We start from the raw sequence: 19,068 nt of genomic DNA on the forward strand, positions 1-19,068 counted from the left end.
CTATAACCCCTGCCCCAACCATCCTGGGAGATCCTTGTGTTTTCTGGGTTTATCCTAGGACATATTTAGAACAGGGCTAGTAGGAACTACTACATTCCTAGTAGGACCTCAACAAATGAATGAATTCTTCCTTGTCCTGCTTCTAAAAAAACCAAATGCTCTGTTATTCACATTTAATATTTGAGTGAGCTGCTTTTCTTTTTGTAATGTTTTTGAACTCCTTATAAAGGCATTGTTAGAGCTTTGCTCTCTCAATTCTATTAATTGCTTGTATACAAAATACCTTTCTGCAATTCTTTTTTCCTTAAAAAATTCTTTCCAGTCCTGCTGATGAGTCAATAGCTGAAGTATCAGGAAGTGATTCTTTAAATATCTTTTAAATACCTATAATTACATACAGCAAAGCCACATATCCATCTCTGACCCCATACTCTATAGACTTTGGTTCTCCTGATTTTTAATTCAAGGAGGAAAATGTAAAATGACTTGGGGTGGGGATGGCAAAATGCAACTGAAAGTGAATTGTCTCCTCTCTCAAATTTATATAAAATTTAAAGCGAGAAGAAATGTTAATAATTACCTAGCCTAAATCCCCTTTTTAAAGTAAATTCCTTTTTTTTTTTTTTTCTGGGAAACAGGACCAGAAGTCATAAAGGTCCTAAGGTTGCACAGCAAATTAGTGGCAGTTGGATTAGAACTTACACTTCCTGATTCCAGGACATGTGTTCTTTCTCTTACATCATACTAACTGCTCATGAAACATTCAGTGTTCTTGAAAGGCCTATCAAATACGCATTTGGATCTCTTCAAGCTTCTATTTCCTCATATGTAAAGTAGGGATAATAATAGGAGCTACGTCATGGGTTTGTTTTGAGATGTTTTTAATTGAAGTGTAGTTGACACATGATGTTACATTAGTTTCAGGTGTACAACCTAGTGATTCCACAACTCTGTATTTTATGCCATGCCCACAGGTATAGCTACCATCTGTGACTATGCAATGATATTGTAATACCATTGACTTTATTCTTTGTGTTGTACCTTATATCTGTTACTTATTCATTCCATAACTGGAAGTCTGTACTTCCCACTCACCTTCAGCCATTTTGCCCATCCCAACCACCAGTTTCTTCTCTGTATTTATGGGTCTGTTTCTGTTTTTTGTTTTTTTGTTTGTTTTGTTTTGTTTTTTAGCTTCCACATATGAGTGAAATCATATGGTATTTGTCCTTCTCTGAAGGCTTATTTCACTTGGTGTAATACCCTTCTAGATCCATCCATGTTGTTGCAAATGGCAAGATTTCATTCTTTTATATAGCTGAATATTCTATTTGTGTGTGTGTGTGTGTGTGTGTGTGTGTGTGTGTATTTAGTTGCTTCCGTAATCTGGCTATATTGCAGCATTATTATAGCCAAGATATGGAAGCAAGTAAATGTCCATGGATAGGTGAATGGATAAAGAAGAGGTGCCATACACACACACACACACACACATACACATACACACACATATATATACACACACAGACACACAGACAATAGAATATTATTCAGCTATAAAAAAGAATGAAACTTGCCATTTGCAACATGGATGATCTAGAAGGGTATTACACCACGTGAAATAAGCCAGTCAGAGAACGACAAATACCATATAATCTCATTCATATGTGGAATTTAAGAAACAAAACAAATGAACAAAGGAAAAAGAAACCAAAAAAGCCCCCGACTCTTAACTGTAGAGAACAAACAGATGGTTACCAGAGGGGAGGTGGGTGGAGGGATGGGTTAAATAGGTGAAGGGGATTAAAAGTACACTTGTCTTGATGAGCACTGAGTAATATATAGTATTATTGAATCATTATATTGTACACCTGAAACTAATATAACTATGTTAACTATACTGGAATTAAAAATTTTTTTTTAAAGATTTTATTTATTTATTTGAGAGAGAGAGAATGAGAGATACAGAGCATGTGAAGGAAGAGGGTCAAAGGGAGAAGCAGACTCCCCGCTGAGCGGGGAGCCCGATGCGGGACTCGATCCCGGGACTCCAGGATCATGACCTGAGCCGAAGGCAGTCGCTTAACCAACTGAGCCACCCAGGCGCCCTGGAATTAAAAATTTTTTAACTGCTATAATAAACATAGGGGTGCATATATCTTTTTAATTTAGTGTTTGTGTTTTCTTTGGGTAAATACCTAGTAGGGGAATTACTGGATGATATGGTATGTTGATTTTTAATTTTTTGAGGAAACTCCATGCTGTTTTTCACAGTGGTTGCATTAATTTGCATTCCCACCAACAGTGTAAGAGGGTTCCTTTTCTCTACATCCTCACCAACACATATTATTGCTTGACTTTTTATTCTAGTCATTCTGACAGGTGTGAGGTGACATCTCATTGTGGTTTTGATTTGCATTTCTCTGATGATTGGTGATGTTGAGCACCTCTTCATATGTCTGACCATCTGTATGTCTTTTTTGGAAAAATGTCTATTCAGGTCCTCTGCGTATTTTAATTAGATTATTTGTGTGTGTGTGTGTGTGTGTGTGTGTGTGTTGAGTTCTATAAGTTCTTAATATATTTTGGGTATTAACCTCTTATCAGATATATCATTTGCAAGTATCTTCTCCCAGTCAATTGAGGTTGCCTTTTCATTTTGTTAATGGTTTCCTTCACTGTGCAAAAGCCTTTTATTTTGGTGTAGTCCCAATAGTTTATTTTTGCCTTTGTTTCCTTTACCCGAGGAGACCGATCTAGAAAAATGTTGCTAAGGCCAATGTTAAAGAAATTATTGCCTATGTTTTCTTTTGGGAGTTTTATGTCTCATATTTAGGTCTTTAATACATTTTGAGTTTGTGTATGGTGTAAAAAGTGGTCCAGTTTCATTCTTTTGCATGTAGCTGCCCAGTTTTTCCAGCACTATCAAAGAGACTATTTTCCTCATTCTACATTCTTGCCTTTGTCATAGATTGACCATATAAACATGGGCTTCTTTCTGGTTTTTCTATTCTGTTCACATGCCAACTTGTCCTTAGGCTTATCCTTAACCTCATTCCGGGGGATATTAATACTCAAGTCTATCAGTGCCGGGAATGAAGCAGGTATTGCTGGCCATGTTTTTCCAGTGAGTGACTGCCTTAGGCCTGCCCCTAGTATATCAACTTATGGATCCACAGGGCCCTCATGATGTCACAGGATGAATATCTTATGTTAGGACCAGATTTAAAGTCTTTAGTGAATAGGGCTGTCACTTCTATCTAAGCAGGATGTGTGTGTGAAAGGATGGGAGATGATTGGATCTAGAGACCAGAAGTAGCAACTTGCACATAGATGTTTTGGCTGTCACTTTCTTAGACTTCTAAACCTGGGATCTTACCATTATGTATCTCAATGATTTCAATTACTTGTTTTTATAATTGAACAGATTACCTAGAATTTATAGGGTATAGGCATGCTTCATATGTAGAATTCTCGATGATATCTAAAATTTTACTTTTAACTTCCCCTTTATGCTAAGCATTGCTCTTTTCATAGTCCTCTTCTGTAGTTCCAATGATCTTCTACTATCCATTAAGTCATTAGCATTTTAGGGTGAATTTATCTGGATTGCATTTTCCTTTAGGACAAAGAAAGAAAATACTAGTTTCTGAAAAAATTGATAGTTGGAAGTGGGGGTTCCTGAGAACAGCTGTACATGTTTGCCCAAGGCTGGCCTACACTTAAATGACCTTAATAGACATGAATGACTCTGATAAGGAGAGAGTAATTGGAGCAACAGAAGGGCTCATCGGATGGCATGATCATCACTGTTTGCTGCTTACAGTGGTAAAGGGGTAAGTAGTCAGTAGGACCTTGCTCTGAAGATAAACTAAAGGCAATATCCATGCTAGGTTGTGCAAAGATGGCTACAGCTGATGGTGGGATCAGGTTCTATAAACACAGCTGTAAGCCAAAAGTTTGTAAACGTAGGGACAGGGAGGGAAGGAGGGAGAAATCCTCCACAACTGTCTACGTAGCACCTAACAAGGCTTATAGTGACTACACACACACACACACACACACACACACATATATAGCATGTTCTAACTGACCGTCTTGCCAATGAGAAGCTAATCACCCCCCATATCCAAGAAAGCTGGAGGGTCACATGACCTGTATCTCCACACTAAGCTACCACCAGCCCCTGTAGGTGTGAGTTCCTTGTTCATAACATTAAGGTAGTGTAACATTTCATCGGCCATGTTGACTTACATAGTCTACCCTTCTCTGTACTCTCTTTCCTCACGTTGTTTTAAACTCACCCCTACCCAATCCCATCTACCTTCCCCCAATACGACTGTCTTCCATCTCGAGTTATAGGAACTTCTGGCAATTTGGTCTGAACCAGTGAAAGTACATGTCAGTTGCTGTCTGCTTTTCATGACCAAAGTATCTAAATACTTTATGTCCTTTCCTAGAAAGGGTTGAATGACTGTCTTTTGCTCCTACTCTCTGTAGTGTGTAAGTACTGATTCTCAGAAGCCTGGGCCATCTCTGTAGCTACCTGGTCCATAACCAGACACTCTCATTGGCTGCCTTTTTTCCCTTTCTGGATGATGTTCTCTCCTCATTCCATGGGAATCCCAGTCCTAGAAGAAGGGACTAAGGAGGAGGCAGGGTACCTTTGGCAAACACTTGGTGAATGTGAGTCATTGTGAGTGTAATGGCCTTTTCATTTGTTATCTGTTTCCATGGTCACAGCTGGGTCTCAGGATAGGAAACAGCCCTCCACACATTGGGTATCATTACATCATTCCTCTTTAATAACCTCCACTGCCTTCCTGTTGCTTGCAGGATAAACAAGTAGTATGGGAGGTACTCTGCAGACTAGTTTTGAGCTCACTCTCCTCCTTTTCCTTCCCTTCCTCCCAAGACTTCATTCCAGTGCTTACAATGTTTTCTTTTCTCAAGACCCAGCTCAAACATCACCTCCCTTGGAAGCCTTCTCAGACTTCACTGCTGTGGAGCTGGTTCTCCTTCCTCTGGGATCTCACAGTCCTGCATGTTCACCTTCTCACATGGTACTCTAATTATTAGTTTATGCATCTGCCATTCCCACCCACCTTGCTCTGGACTGTGAGCTTGGCACGGGCTGGTCTGAGTCTTACTCATCTGAGTGTCAGAGCCTGTGTTCAACATCTGGCTCTCAGTAGGTGTTCAGAAAATGTTAACTGAATTAAGGAAAAGGGAAGAAAATGGGTCTTTATTAATTTATTGAGCAAAACACGGGTAGGATGATACAGTCAGGCACTGATCCAGTAAAGAGAACAATGATGTTTTAATGACACTTCTTTCAAATCTGTGAAGTACAAGTGAAGTAAATGCTTTTATTCTTTCCATAGGACAGATTTCCAGATAATGATCACAGTGCTTAGGTTAATAAGAGGCTGGACAGATGAGTAGCCAAGGAATGCTATGAAATAACAAAATCCCCTCCAACTATATATCAAATGCAGATTACTGAAACATCAAGTGAATGATGTTTAGAGTGACATGACTAAAAACAAGACATTACAGTAATCAAGTCCATAAAACTAGAAAAAGCTATATAACAAAAAGGCCTTTCATAAGCTATTAAATTGAGCATATATGATAGATGAACCAGTTTTATATTTGAAGCAGCTTATAGCACCAACACATTGGCAGGACCTGGAGAGGGGTAGGCCAATGGACCGAGGCATCGGGGGCGGGGGGTTGGGGGAGTCTCCACCACCCTCTACTTTAAGCCGCCTGTTTTACAGAGGGTGAAATGGGGGCCCAGCGAGATGAAGTGCCTTGTCCGAAGTCACACGACACAGGGACACACAGGACTGGCTGGAAAAGGACCCGAGGCTACGATCGAGGCCACCCAACTTTAGGGAAGTGCGCTATTTTAATCTATACCTAATTCTACGTGATTCATGTATTCTGTTCCTATTAACAGATCTACCATAAAAGAAATCCATACAATTCAACACACTCCAGTATTTTATTTTACTGAGAAGGACTGACATGTACTGTAGTTCATTTCTTGGGCCTCTAGAGATCTTCAGTCAATAGTTGGAATAATCAGATGACACATCTTGGTTGTAAATTGGCTGAGAAGAAGGCATCTGAAGCCAAGCCTAGCGCATCTTCTACCCAAACTAACCTATGCCTCAAAATTACTAAATCATTGGTATAATTTTTTTGATAGTTTAAAGTATAAAAACAGTATAGAGAGAAAGCGAGTCAGGTACTTTCTTTAAAAGATCATTATGGCACTTTGATTTTAATAAGGTAAGGAAATGTAAAAACCTGATTCTTTTTAGAAGAAAAACTACAACCTAGACCTTGTGAACAACCTGGTATAAAGTGTGTCTGTAAAATACTTCGGAGTCACGAACTTTTTTGTCTAGCATATTTTGCCATGGTCCCGAGGCCTCAATTGGACAGACTGATGCACTAATGAATATATAAGAATGAAAAAAGAGATCACTGTTAATAGAAGCAGCATTAAAGACAAAAATATAATGCACATATTTAAAGAGCTTCATAGATATGAAGTCAAGAAGTTGCATGTATATTATGTGATTGTGTCTTTATAGTGGTAATTGGGGAAAAAAAACAAACAAACACATACTGATCATTTGTCCATTATAAACCAGCTACTGCGGAACAGTTCAATTGTGGTTCATAAGTAGAATAAAGCCTGATAAATAAAAGTGACTTCTGCATATCCTATACATAGATTCTCTTACATAGACATCTAGTTGTAAGTCAATCAACATTTAGCTACAATTTTTCCCCACTGGGTCCAGCATCCAAGGATGGGATTTCACTTCTCTTGAACATGCCCTACACCTAGTTAGGAAGTTACATTACATTCATACTCCTAGCCTTTATGATATCTGACCAGCAAAAATGAAATCTCCTGGAACCTCGAGTCCATTCCTTACCACTACAAGTGTATCAACAAATAGCAAAACATACTTGTTTTCTGCTAGGTCAAAAGGACATAATTTAGTGCTAAAGAATAAACTATGCTTGCTACTGAAAAGGTGCACATACACCAAAAAGGTATAATAAAATTTCATAAAAATATTTAACAAGCTGTATTATAAATACTTAAAATGTTAAAATCAAAATGAAAATAAGATTAGGGTGGTGAAATGATCAGTAGAAAAATATACCTATTAAAAGAAAAGGCCTCATTCAGTGAAGCATTAAATGTAATGTTGTCTTTTTAGTGTATATTTCAAATTTCACCTTTATCTCTCCTAAATAGGTGCCTCTAATTTACTTGGCAACTGGGCCTATTGCAAAACCAAGCAGTAGATGACAAGAGGTTAAGGCCAGTGGCATGATTTTCACATGATGTTGGAAAAGTGAGGGCAGTTCACAATGCTGAACAGATAGGTGGCTGGGGAAATCCTGACTATATTTGAGCAGTTTAAAAATAGCCTTGCATTTGTTCACCCACAATCAGCTTCATACTCAAAACCCAGACATTAGATTTTAAAAGGGGCTTGTGTTACAGAGCAAGATTGTACAGAACTAGGGAAAACCGTTGTAAATAATTCCATCCTCGGGTTGGATCCTTTTTGAAAATAAGCTTTGAATCCTTCACTAGTAGATATTGTAATGAACTAGAGATGAATTCGAACATCAAAGGCTTGTGTATGGTTTGAGCCCCGAAGTGAGCAGTTTTGTTAAAAAAAAGGACCCTTCCTCCCTCTTTGATAAAACTAAACTACTCTCTGGCCATAGGAGATTCCTCAGGATGCCCCCTGGCAATTCCAAGGATGTGAGGGCTCCGTTCACGCCCAGAGGGACTATCAAGGACCCCGATGAACAGCTGCTGGAACCCTGAAGCCCAAGTTGTGTACCCCCGAATCCAAGCCTGCCCCAGGGGGTTTGTGGACAAGGTAGGGAACAACACAGTGTCCCAGCAGGTATTTGAAAAGCGGCTTAGTGTCTGATACCTTTGGCTTTTCTTTCCCACCATGTTCCACCCACTTGGGGTTGGGGAGGTGAGTACCACCTCTGGAAAGAGCTGTTCTAGCGGGAGAGGAAAGATAAAGGGCAGAGAGGAGGAAATCACCAGGTCTGGCTAAGACAAGCACCTGGCTTTCACACCTTCCTGCTCCTCTTTGGGCCAGGCTCATGTGCACTCTGTCTCCCTCCAAGCAGTGAGGGTGGACAGTTCAGAGGTATCGACCCCTATTCCAGAGAACATGAGCCCCAGGGGCCTCCTCCCCTTTTCTAGACTCGGGATCACTGAAGCCCAAAAGGCTCCCTTGTGAATACCTCCTGAGAGGGCTTTTAGTTCAGTTTGTAAATTTAATTGGTTCAGCTGATTGATTATAGCCTAAGAGGTCAGCACAATTTCATCATTACTCAATTACCATGGCTACAATCTTTAGAATGTTCTTTACTTTTTGTACAGTAACTAAATGAAAAAAATCTTACTCTACCTACATACGGCTCAAGACAAAGGTATAGCTTCTGCAGTTGAGGAACTGAGGGCACGGAGAGAGAAATTTTACTAAGGAAATAAGCACTGATGGGTGTATATACAAAGACATATATAATACACAGGTACACTGTACAGTTGGCACAACCCTAATAAGAACATACTAGGATGTAAAGGTTTTGGGACTTAAGTTATTCTTGGCATTTTAATCTAGACAGGTATGTAGGTAATTTAGGTCTGGATATAACTGGGTTATCCGTATATTTAGAAGTATATAATTGTCTTTTTTTAAACGGCCCAAACCAACTTTTCTTAAGCAGTAACCCATATGACACCATCGTTATCAAATGGAAAAGAAGATTGTTATTCTGGATTAAATCAGTAAAAGGTGTTTTAGAGAAAGGGCAACTTGGAAAATAAAGACGTCAGAGTCGATTATTCCAAGTTAGAGTATTTTAGTTATTAGCAGTGGTTACCAAATAAGCCGAAGGTAAATTTCTTCCAAGGAGCTGCTCTCATAATTTGCTTTGTTGAGAAGAGGCGAGGAGCCATTTCACTGTTCCTCTATAAGATGATGCAAGTTTTTTTATCCTTGAAAGGGTTTTCTGAGGTTGGTATCCCTATCAGCAAAGGGTCGCTTCTGGCGTGCTCCTCACAGTAGGACATGAGGTCCGCTGACGCCTTTGAAACCTGACAGGTAGAAAAAACCAAACAAGATAATTTACTTACCAACATTACAAGGAGAGTTGCCCACTGGGCAGAAGACTGTCGGCGTGATACTGTGAGAGCCTGCTTCTCCTAAATTACTTGTGAGTTAGGAAAGGGAAAAGATCTGTAAACGGACAAATCTGGCAGCTCTGGCCTTCTTTTAACAAGTGATCAGACTTAAAGATCAGACAAAATGACCTCATGTGTCTCCTAGGGTGAGCACAGATGACCTTCCCCCAGCGAGCAGGTACACTTGCCAAAACATTTCACGGGAATCGAAACCTCAGCAAACCGGGGTATTCAAAGTGCGGGCCATTCTACAACACGAGGGGCCTGGATTCTTCAAAAGTGGACTGTGGGGCAGATTATTATTAGATGAGCCTGAATGTTACCATTGTACTGTGGCTATGCAGAAGAATGCGCTTGTGTTCAGGAGATAGATGGTGAGGTATGTAAGGGTGCAGAGTCACGATGTCGGCACCTAACTTTCAAGTGGCCTTAGGACAGGTGTTTGTGTGGGTGTGTGTGCAGACAGAAAGAGAAAGCAAAGGTGCCAAAATGTTAATAATTAGTGAATCTTGGCAAACAGTATAGGGGTGTTTGTTGTTATAAGGGAAGTGTATAGGAATCAAGGGAAGGGTGTATCTTAGTTTGGATCTGAGACAAAACTGGAATGCAGCACAGTTTAAGAACTGCATTATGGGCGGGGAGTCAATACTCTTGAGAGACAGTGAAGTTCTAGAAGAGCCTCAAGGGTTACTGTTCAAGACTGGGCTTGGAAAAATAAAAAGAGGGACAAAACTGGAATGGGAAGATTCAGCGCCTTCCTCGGATGGGAGTTAAAAATGGAAAATGCCCTGCCCTGTTCAGGAGCCGGGGGTCGAGATCCTGCACAATCATCAGATCCGTGGTTTCAGGCAAGGAGCGCAAGATAGCTGAGTCCTGTCAGATACAGCCCAGGCAGCCTGCTCTTTGGAGGACAGGTGACTGTCCCCAGGCCCAGAGGAATGTAGCAGGTGACTGCTTCAGTTCCTAGGAAACAGCATTACTCACAACATTCCAGGGCACACACTGCCTTGGTCTCTTGGGGGAGGGGGGTGCGGAAGACTTCGAAGTCAGGTGACCTTATAAATGCCTTCCCATTTCTTCCAGATCTCAAAGAAGGCTGGCGTTACTCACGCTGGCGGCAGAATGTGTCATTAAAATAGTCCACACCCATTTAAAAAGCAGCATACTCTTAAAAAAAAGGACCCCACGAGTGTTGACTTGCTGTGCAAGGCTAGCTCACCTGCACTGAGAATTCTAGAACACTCAGTCAATTCCAGAGGGATGACAAGGGTGTTCCTAAAGTCCGTCTGGACCCCCGGGCCCAATGCAGAACCCAGAGATCGTGGGACTTGATGGTGCTGGGTCAGGAAAGGATCCTGTCTTAGGTTTTTCTGTCCAAACAGAGAGGCTAACTCAAACACGTGGGCTGCCCAGTGCTGAAAATGAAGCCCATGCCAGGTAGCAATGAGAGTTAAGATTCTGAGACTCTCACTTGCTCTCGGAAAATCCGGACCCCCCAGCCACAATAAATGGCACTGCCCTCTCTAAAAGGTGGCCTCACTTTCGGAGAGCACCCAGGCTTCTGACCTTTATTCTCTCGATGGAGGCTTCCATCCTCAACTGTTGCACCGTCCTCCGGGCCTGGGCGATGTTGTTGGTGCTTGCCGTTTTGCTGGACATCTTCAACTGTTGTTTCTATCTGAAACCTGAAAAGAACGCCAATTGCCAAAGCAGTCCTAAAGCTTTGGCTCCTTAGGGGCAAAGGGTGCACCTTCCCAGTCCTCACAGGCTCTGGGAAGTAGTTACTAGGATGCCCTCCCACTGGAGCTCCTTCGTCTGCTGTACTAGTTGTTTAATCCGTGCACCCCCACATACAGCACAATGGAACCTTTTCTAGCATTTTCCAAGAGGGAACCAACACACAAACATTTGTGGTAGTTAGGAGGCCTCCAGCAACGTCAGCGAATGCAAGCACAGGCCACATTACACATACGGTGTAGTATTACTGCTATGTACTTTAATGGAAAGTTCGATTTTATTTCATTTTGGCTCTCTTACCCAACTACGACACTGATTCAAAAGTCCTGGCAACCGAAGAAAACAGCAAAGGAGAGTGCCTCTGGAGAACTTTGCACAAAGGGTGCATTTTTAGGTGCTATCGAGGTTTGCAATCGTTTGAGGAATGTTAGGCAGATAAGGAAGGCTTTATTCAAGAAAAAGTGGGACCCTTTCAGCTGGAAGACTCTCAATGATGGACTCACTGCAAATGTCCAAGGGGACACACGGAGCAGCCTAAAGCCTGAAGTATTTAACAGAACTCTCTCCTCCTCTCCTTTGCCTCGGGCTGGCCTCATCCTGGGGGCCAGGCCACTTGCTAACCCTCTACCCCCGCCCCAGGGTTGTGGGTTGACTCTCCTCTCTGGCCTAAGCCCTTGGATCGGAGGCTGCCCTTGTCCTCTGTCAGCCCAGCCACCTGGTAGAAAGGTGAAGGAGACCTCCCAGACCTTGAGCTTTAACCCGTGTGGTTGTCCAAGGACATATTCCCAAAGGTAGGCTCGGGGGAAAGCCCTGCCTGGTGCCTCTGCCATATTTGGCTAAGTTCTCTCCTGGCGCGGTGGCGACCCGGGGGCAAAGGCAGAGCTGGTAGGCCTGGCAGCAGCGTGGCAGTTTTATGACTCAAGGGAGGAGGTGGACAGCAGGTATGCCTCCCTCGTCTGCGGCAAGGGCTCAGCAAAGTCTCGGGGCACTGTGGCGCCGGCAGCAAAGCCAGGCTGACTCAGCCTCCTGAAGGAGCTGCACAGAGCCCATCTGCCGTAAAGGCTTAGGACCAGATACGGTTGCAAAACAGGACAGCAAGCCCCAGGCTCCACGGCGTCCACCATGTGGGCACGAAGCTGCTCTACCTGAGTTTCACCCGACGTGGAATGCTTCCCTGGGGCTCAGTGCCAAGACCTGAGTAGGGCCTTGGTCAGAGGCAGCTTTGGGTCAAATGCCCAAGTAAAACTGTGCTTTTAGCTGTGCACACAATTCTGACATCCAGCCACATCAGCATGCTTCACATTCCTGGGTCTGGACCCTGCCTTGGCCGCTTACTAGCTGGGGGAAGCTGGGCTGGTTACTTGACCTCTATGGGCCCACGTTTTCTTCTACATAATTGAAGGGGAGGAGTGTGTTTGAGGAGTTAATTCGCTGATGCACATGTAGTATTTAGCCAAGGACCAAGGCACTCCAAAAATAGCAGCTGCTCTTCTATTTATCTTTGGCGGTCATACCCAGCACCAGGAGTCAGAAGTCCCCTGTGTACCTGTCTGCCCCCTCCCCCCACCTCCCCAGGGTCAGTGAGTCCCAGGGAACCTGATGACTGGGCCCGGGGGGGGGGGGGGGGGGGGGCGGGGGGAGGGGGGGGGCGGGGGGAGGGGGGGCTCTGGCATCATTCTCCTTTCAATGCATCCCTAGGCAACGCTGCTGCACCCTATCCGTGCAGGATGGAGGGGCTGGTGACAGGCACCGGAGGATCCCCTAGAAGAAGGAAGCCCCGGCAGTGCAGGAAAGTGGGAGGAGGAATGGTAGGAAGGTAGGGCAGGGTGGCCCTGCTTTATCCGAGGCCTTGGCGACCTCATTTCAACACACTCCCTGCCCAGCTGCCTCTTCCTAAGATTCCTGTCAGCCTGCCCCACCCAGAGGAGAGGCCTACGGTCAGCTCCCAGGGGTTTTCTCCTACGCGGCAGCCTGGCCCGGCATTCTGCTGTGCTCCCAGGCCAGGGCTTCAGAACAGAGCCTCTGGAATGGGACCTGCGAACGCAGCGAAGTGCCCTGATTCACGGCACTCTCGCCTTCCCCTACAGCATGTTGAGCTGGGCGCCCGTGCCAGTTGGCCAGGGTTCTGAGGATTGGCCCCAGCCTCCAGAATGTGAACATGATACCCTTCTGAAGGGCCTGTGGTTTCCAGGCTGCCTCCTAAGGACTTTCTGAATGTCCCTTTGCATGAGAATAACGCCAAGCATTCTCTTCTCCTCAGCTTCCAGGGCACAAAGGTTGCAAGGCCTGAGTGAGTTTTCCTGGAACTCCTCCATTGTTCACATGCATCAGGACTAGCCCTACGAGCAAAGAGCTCCCCGAGGGCAGGCTCGATGTATAAAATCCTGGGGTAGGTCCCTCTAACATCGATGAGAAACGGCAACTAGTATTTGGAGGACTTTCTTCCTGACTGTATTATAGTCACGTTAAAAACTGCGAGCACTGGACTCTGATCCCCCATTCTGATATCTGTTCTGACCTGCTCCCTCACTGACCGCCCTCTCCCCTGCTTCCTTCCCCTGGGGATCCTTCTCCTCTGCTTCAAGGGGAGTGGAACCCTATCTGCTGCCCCCACCCCCCAGCTTCTCTCAGGCTCCCAACTCAAAGACATATTCTTCTCAAAGCCCACTTCCCTCCCCTGGCCTATATATAAACCCACCCAGAAAACTCATTAAAGTTTAGGACATGGGTGATTTTTACAGTTTCACAGATTATTAAACACAAACAATTTCCTACTGAATATTGTATAGGAATAGCTTTGGCCGGTCAATTAAATGGGGTATGTGTGGTCATTCCTAGAAAAAAGTTGTGTACTGGGCCACTGGAAAACAACCTAGTCTCTTATTACAACATTCTTCTTATGGGAGAAGAATGCTACTGTTTTCAACAGAAGGAGCCTCCAGGAGGGACTCGGTGGGCTGAGCCGCCTCCCGTGTGTGGGAGGAGGGCTACGCTCTTTGGCTGTTGATCGGTGGTGTTTATAGGAGCCCGAGGTCCAGCTGAGGATTTCCCCCAACCAGCCGCGGCTCTGCATCTCCTCAACAGCAGGCTGGGGCCAGACCAGCCTCGAGGGCCTCTCCCACCCTGTCTGCCTTCAGAGTGTTTTCTCTGCTCTTCCCTCAATGGCAAGGATGTCTGGCTGGCTCCTTGTGCCACCAGGTGGATAAAAAGCTTGCTTTATTCTTACTTTAAGAATCGCTTCCAAGGCAAACAACACCTGATACTTCTATGGAACCTCAGAGTATACATGTTGGTTTCAGACACAGGAGTCCGTGAAGCCTCCCTCGAAGCCTGAAAGCCAGATTACTGTTTCATCCTTTTAGACACAAGGCACCTGAAGTTGGAAAAACTTGCTCCAAGTTCACCCAGCTCCTGAGCCTTGAACCCACTTGCAAGCCTTTCACCCCAGCAGCCACAATCCCCACCGCACCAAGGAAAGGATGCAATTCCAGTTAATTTGACCCATGAACCCGCAGGGCAAGGGTGACCCTGACCCCAATGACCTGATGTCCTGGCCTGCTGACTGCTCTGTGGCTGTGCACCACCCCTTCTGGTGCAGAAAGCATCTGTTTGTCTAGTGCCCTGAAAACTGACCTCCCTTCTCCTTTCTGCAAGCTAAGCAAGAATGTTCTCATTGTCATGAGTAGGCAAGGACTGAGGTCAGCATCTGGAGATCCTGAGCAACCAGCGCTCTATCCAACACCCCCCCCGCCCTGCCCCCAGAAGTGGGGAGGCCTGCACAGACCCCCCGTTTGATAAAAACCCAGTTATCGTTCCTGTGGCCTTGTTCGCATTTTTACATGTGGCTAGCAGATTTGAATAAACACATGTACTATTTAGTTATTCAAATAATTGGCATTAGTTTTAATGCTGTTGTTCATCTGAATTCTTAGGTTTCTAGAAATTCCTCAGAACACGCTTTCCCATTAGGGAATTATAAGAGCGCCTTAATCTTTGTCTAGAGGGGCCTGGAGCAGGGAGAGGGTGGGGATGGAAAGTGTGTCCGGGAGCTCACTCGGGGAAGCAGCCCCCGAATCACAAGTCCGCCGGGCCTGGCCAATAACTCGAATCACTGGAGTGAAGCCAGTGTTCTGAGTAAACACACCCCTTCTGTCTATAATAAAACAGCAGGTTTTAAAAAAAAAAGACCAGGTTTCCACTTCCCCTCTGATCTCGCCTTCTACTCTCAATGTCTTACTGTCTTAGCCCAGCTCTTTGTCTGTCCCCCTCATCCATTAAAGGGGTGCAGGCAGCAATACCTATTTCACAGGGCTGCTGGGACAACAAACGACCGTCTATCTGCACTGTAGCCTGTACACACAATTAATAAATGCTGGGTCCCTAGGTTCACTGACAAGACAAAAAAATCATGCATTCCATGAGAAGCGAGAAAAACGCACCCAGCGAAAGAGCAAAAGAAGAATTTCAAGGTAATATGATGGAGTAGCATGCATCTTCCTAATATGGTTTGAGAGGGAGTGTAGTCAGACCTTTAAGAACACTTATTTTAATAAATCTCATAAACACTTACTTTAAATCAGAGCCTACGGGCTGAATGCAGACCGCAGGTGTGTTTGGTCGGGCCCCACACAGGGTTAACTCAAGTGTGTGTGTGTGTGTGTGTGTGTGTGTGTGTGTGTGTGTGTGTGTGTGTGTGTGTGTGTGTGTGTGTGTGTGTGTGTGTGAACTTTAAATTGACTGTCAACCTTTGAAAAACAGGTATTTCACTTTAAGACAAAGAAAGATTTCTGGAAAAATCAGAAAATCTTACAAAACCAGGCTGGGTCTGAGTAGTGGTTGCTGCTTTCACACTGGCTGGCACACGTGCCCGTCCCTCTATTTGAACTTGGACACAGCCTTTGTACCATGCCTTGGACGCTGAATTCCAGCAGCATACTCAAGGATTAGGCCAGGGGACTTGAGTTCACTCCTGCCCTTGCCACCGCCTCACTCTGGGGCTCTGGGGAAGGACTCCTAACCTGTGTAGGGCTCAATTTTCTCATGGGAAAAAATGGGGATAATAATACATTTTTATTTCAAAGGGTTGTTAAAGAGCATCAGATAAAACAAGCAAGTGAGTGTAATCAACATGAAGAATACTCTCACTGAGCGGTAAGTGCCTACACCCACTGCTCACACCCCGGCGACATGCTCTGAGCAGCCCGCAGTCCCTGATTGGGGCTCCGAGCAGCTCCCTACCCTCCTCCTGCTGTGCCCTGACCTGCGGCGATGGACAGAAAATACGACCTCTCTTAGTGTTATCAGCTGAAGTGTGCCCCCCACCCCTGCCGCAAATGGACACGTTGATGTCCTAACCCCCAATAACTCAGAATAAACCGTATTTGGAGATAGGGATTTAGTAAAGATGAGCCCAGTAGAGTGGGCCCCGATCCAATATGACTGGTATCCTTACAGGAAGAGGGACTTTAGACCCAGAGGAGTAGAGAGGGAAGAACACGCAAAGGCACAGGGAGAAGCCAGCCCAGCTGTAAGCCACAGAGGGAGGCCTCAGAAGAAACCCACCCTGCTGGCACCTTGGTGCAGACTTCTAGCCTCCAGAAAATAAATTTAAGCCACTCTGTCTGTGATGCTTGTGATGGCAGCCTGAGCCAACCGAGACACTAAGGTTCTCTTGCATCTGCATCTGGAGGATGCGGGCCCCACCAAAGGGGTGCATTCATCAGAGATCTGGAAAGTGGAAGCGAGAAGGCCAGTTCTTGCAGCTTGGCTGCTTTTCTGTGGGCCAGCAGGGTGGTGGGCAGGTTGCACTTGGTGGGAGCACTGCAGCGTGCAGTCAGGAGCAATGTGGTGCAAAGAAACTGCATGGCTGCAGCAGCCTCCCAAGAGTCTCCACTTCCTGCTGGGTCCCGGGGGCCAGGTCTGCGCTGAGGTCTGGCAGTTGGTCCTGGTCTGGAAGTCAAGAACCAGTTCCTCCAGCCCTTCTACTGATTATGCAAGCACCTCATCCCTGGGGTGAGAGCCCATTCTGCCAGGCATTGCCCAGAGTGCTTTCTGTTTGTTGTAACTGAACCCTGACTGATACACAATTGTTAATCTGTTGTTTTGTAATCTGTAAATAACTTACAAAGATTAGCTAGGATTTCTGTTATTATGCTACTATTGCAGAACACACCAAACCCTAAGACTTGAAAACAGGGAGACGCAAGACATGAAATTCTTTTTCTCCTTCTCCCCAACCAAAGCTTGCAGGCTGTAAGATCAAGGGTGGTGGACCTGGAGCCAGCCACACGTCTTGCCCTGGTCCTGCCCAGTGTGGAGAGCAAAGGGCAGAAAGACAAGTTACTGGCCTGGGGAGAGAAAAAATGAGAGGCAGAGACAAGGCAGGACTGCGCGGAGCCGTGAAAAACGTAGTTTGAGCTGGAGACATAGTGACTGGCGCTCTTCTAAGAGTTTATATGGGCTCAGAACCAGCAAAATGAAGAAGAATAAGAACAGCACTCTCTCAAGACCTCAAAAGAGTTCATCCTCTAAAAGCAGCATGCTTTTCTACCTGCAGACCCTTGCAAAGTCCTTATCTGGTATCTTGGAGGAGTTCATTTTACCTGCCATCCAGGCACATGTGCCCGAAGAATGATGACGAGGATACTATTGCTATAATGATAATTTTTGATGACCGTCACCATTTCCTGAGTATGTGCCTGGTAAGTGAATGCCAGGAATCATTTTCATTTAATCCTCTTAGAGATGAGTTCTTTTAGCATTTCTGTTTTACAGATGAAACACAAAGAGGTCAAAAGTGTCTTGCCAAAGACTACTGATTTACATAAGAGCTGGGACTCAGGCCACCTGACTCCCAAGGTCATCCCCTTAATCACCACCTATAATACTTGCCTCCAAACATCAAGAACACAAGGAAGGAATGGGGAGGAAGCAGGGGAACTGTCAGGAGCACTGACCAAAAGAAGTCATGACCTCCATTTAAATGAGCCTGTTGCTCATTTAGGTAAGTGGTCTCCGTAGCAATGGCAGTAGGTATCCAGTTAAGTGGCCTTGGGAGAAGACCTAAGTGAAGGAGAATCGGTGAAGGAGAATTTAAAAGGAGGACTGCCCCAGATTCTGGGTGAGGCTATTGCCAAAAGACACAGGATGATCCCAGCATCCCTAGGGAAGCTGGTAGGAAGCCACGAGAACGAGCCAAGCTAGGTAATAAATCCAGGAGACAGCTGCAGAGCCTGAGTAGCGGGTTCCTAACTTCACTGTATATCTAGAACATCTGGGGCACTTGTTAAAAAAAAAAAAATCTGATTCAGTAGGTCTGTGGCAGGACCCAAGAATTTGTATTAAAGCTTCCTACATGATACTGATTTGGTCCTCCTGAGAAACACTAATAATGATTGTCGGAGTCTTTACCTCTTGGTTCTACCCACATTTATTTCTGCTTGGGAATCAAAATATGTCCATTTAAAAGAATGCCACTTCCTATCTATACTTAACTTCCAAAGTTCTGAACAAGCCCTGGAAAATTCTAACTCCTTTTAATGACCTTAATAGAATTAAGTATCCTTCAGTTTGAAAAAGCGATCATTTAACACCCTTCTTGGCTACAAAAGTTTAAATTTGTTTTCTGAACAGCCACTTCCTTCTGGAAAGTCTAGTGATGCTAGACTGTCCTGTTCTTGTCTGTGATGTTGCTTTCTACAGCTCTTGTTCCTTCTTTGGACTCGGTTTTCTCAGGGGCTCAGTCCTGGAGGACTGATGCAGCAGAATGAAGAGGGTTTTGACAGTCAGGTAAATTTGAATCCTGGCTCATCACTTACTACAATTCATTTGCTTCACTTCTCCAAACTTCAGTTTCCTCATCTGTAAACAGGAAGGGATGATAATAGTCCCTACTTCACAGGGTTGTTAGCAGGAGGAAATGAAAGAATATATGTAAATTACCCGGCACCTGCTTGACCCACATTGGTCTTAGCAGGGTAGATGACGTTCTACCTCTGTGACGTTAGCTATGACCAATGTGCTTCTCATGCAGCCCTTTACCACAATTCCACTGTCTTAAATGAAAGCCTATTCAAAAG

General features: G+C 44.7%; 1 protein-coding gene across 10 annotated transcripts in view; it reads right to left on the reverse strand.

The window, feature by feature from the left end:
• Positions 1 to 5,218: 5,218 nt before the first annotated feature.
• Positions 5,219 to 19,068, reverse strand: part of GNG12 (G protein subunit gamma 12) — a 124,300-nt gene continuing 110,450 nt past the window's right edge. For 4 of the 10 annotated variants that reach the window (XM_027611845.2, XM_027611856.2, XM_027611836.2 and 1 more), the window contains 2 exons: positions 10,820 to 10,938; positions 5,219 to 9,166 (listed from right to left, as the gene is read on the reverse strand). In XM_027611845.2, the coding sequence (XP_027467646.1) occupies positions 9,041 to 9,166; positions 10,820 to 10,912 (219 nt within the window). In that variant the 5' untranslated portion in view covers positions 10,913 to 10,938 and the 3' untranslated portion in view covers positions 5,219 to 9,040. Of the gene's footprint in view, positions 9,167 to 10,819; positions 10,939 to 19,068 lie in introns of those variants that run through there. The other 6 variants (XM_027611792.1, XM_027611766.1, XR_003523091.1 and 3 more) reach the window with 3 other exon arrangements.

Source organism: Zalophus californianus, chromosome 4, assembly GCF_009762305.2.
Source record: "Zalophus californianus isolate mZalCal1 chromosome 4, mZalCal1.pri.v2, whole genome shotgun sequence".
Lineage (NCBI taxonomy): Eukaryota > Metazoa > Chordata > Mammalia > Carnivora > Otariidae > Zalophus > Zalophus californianus.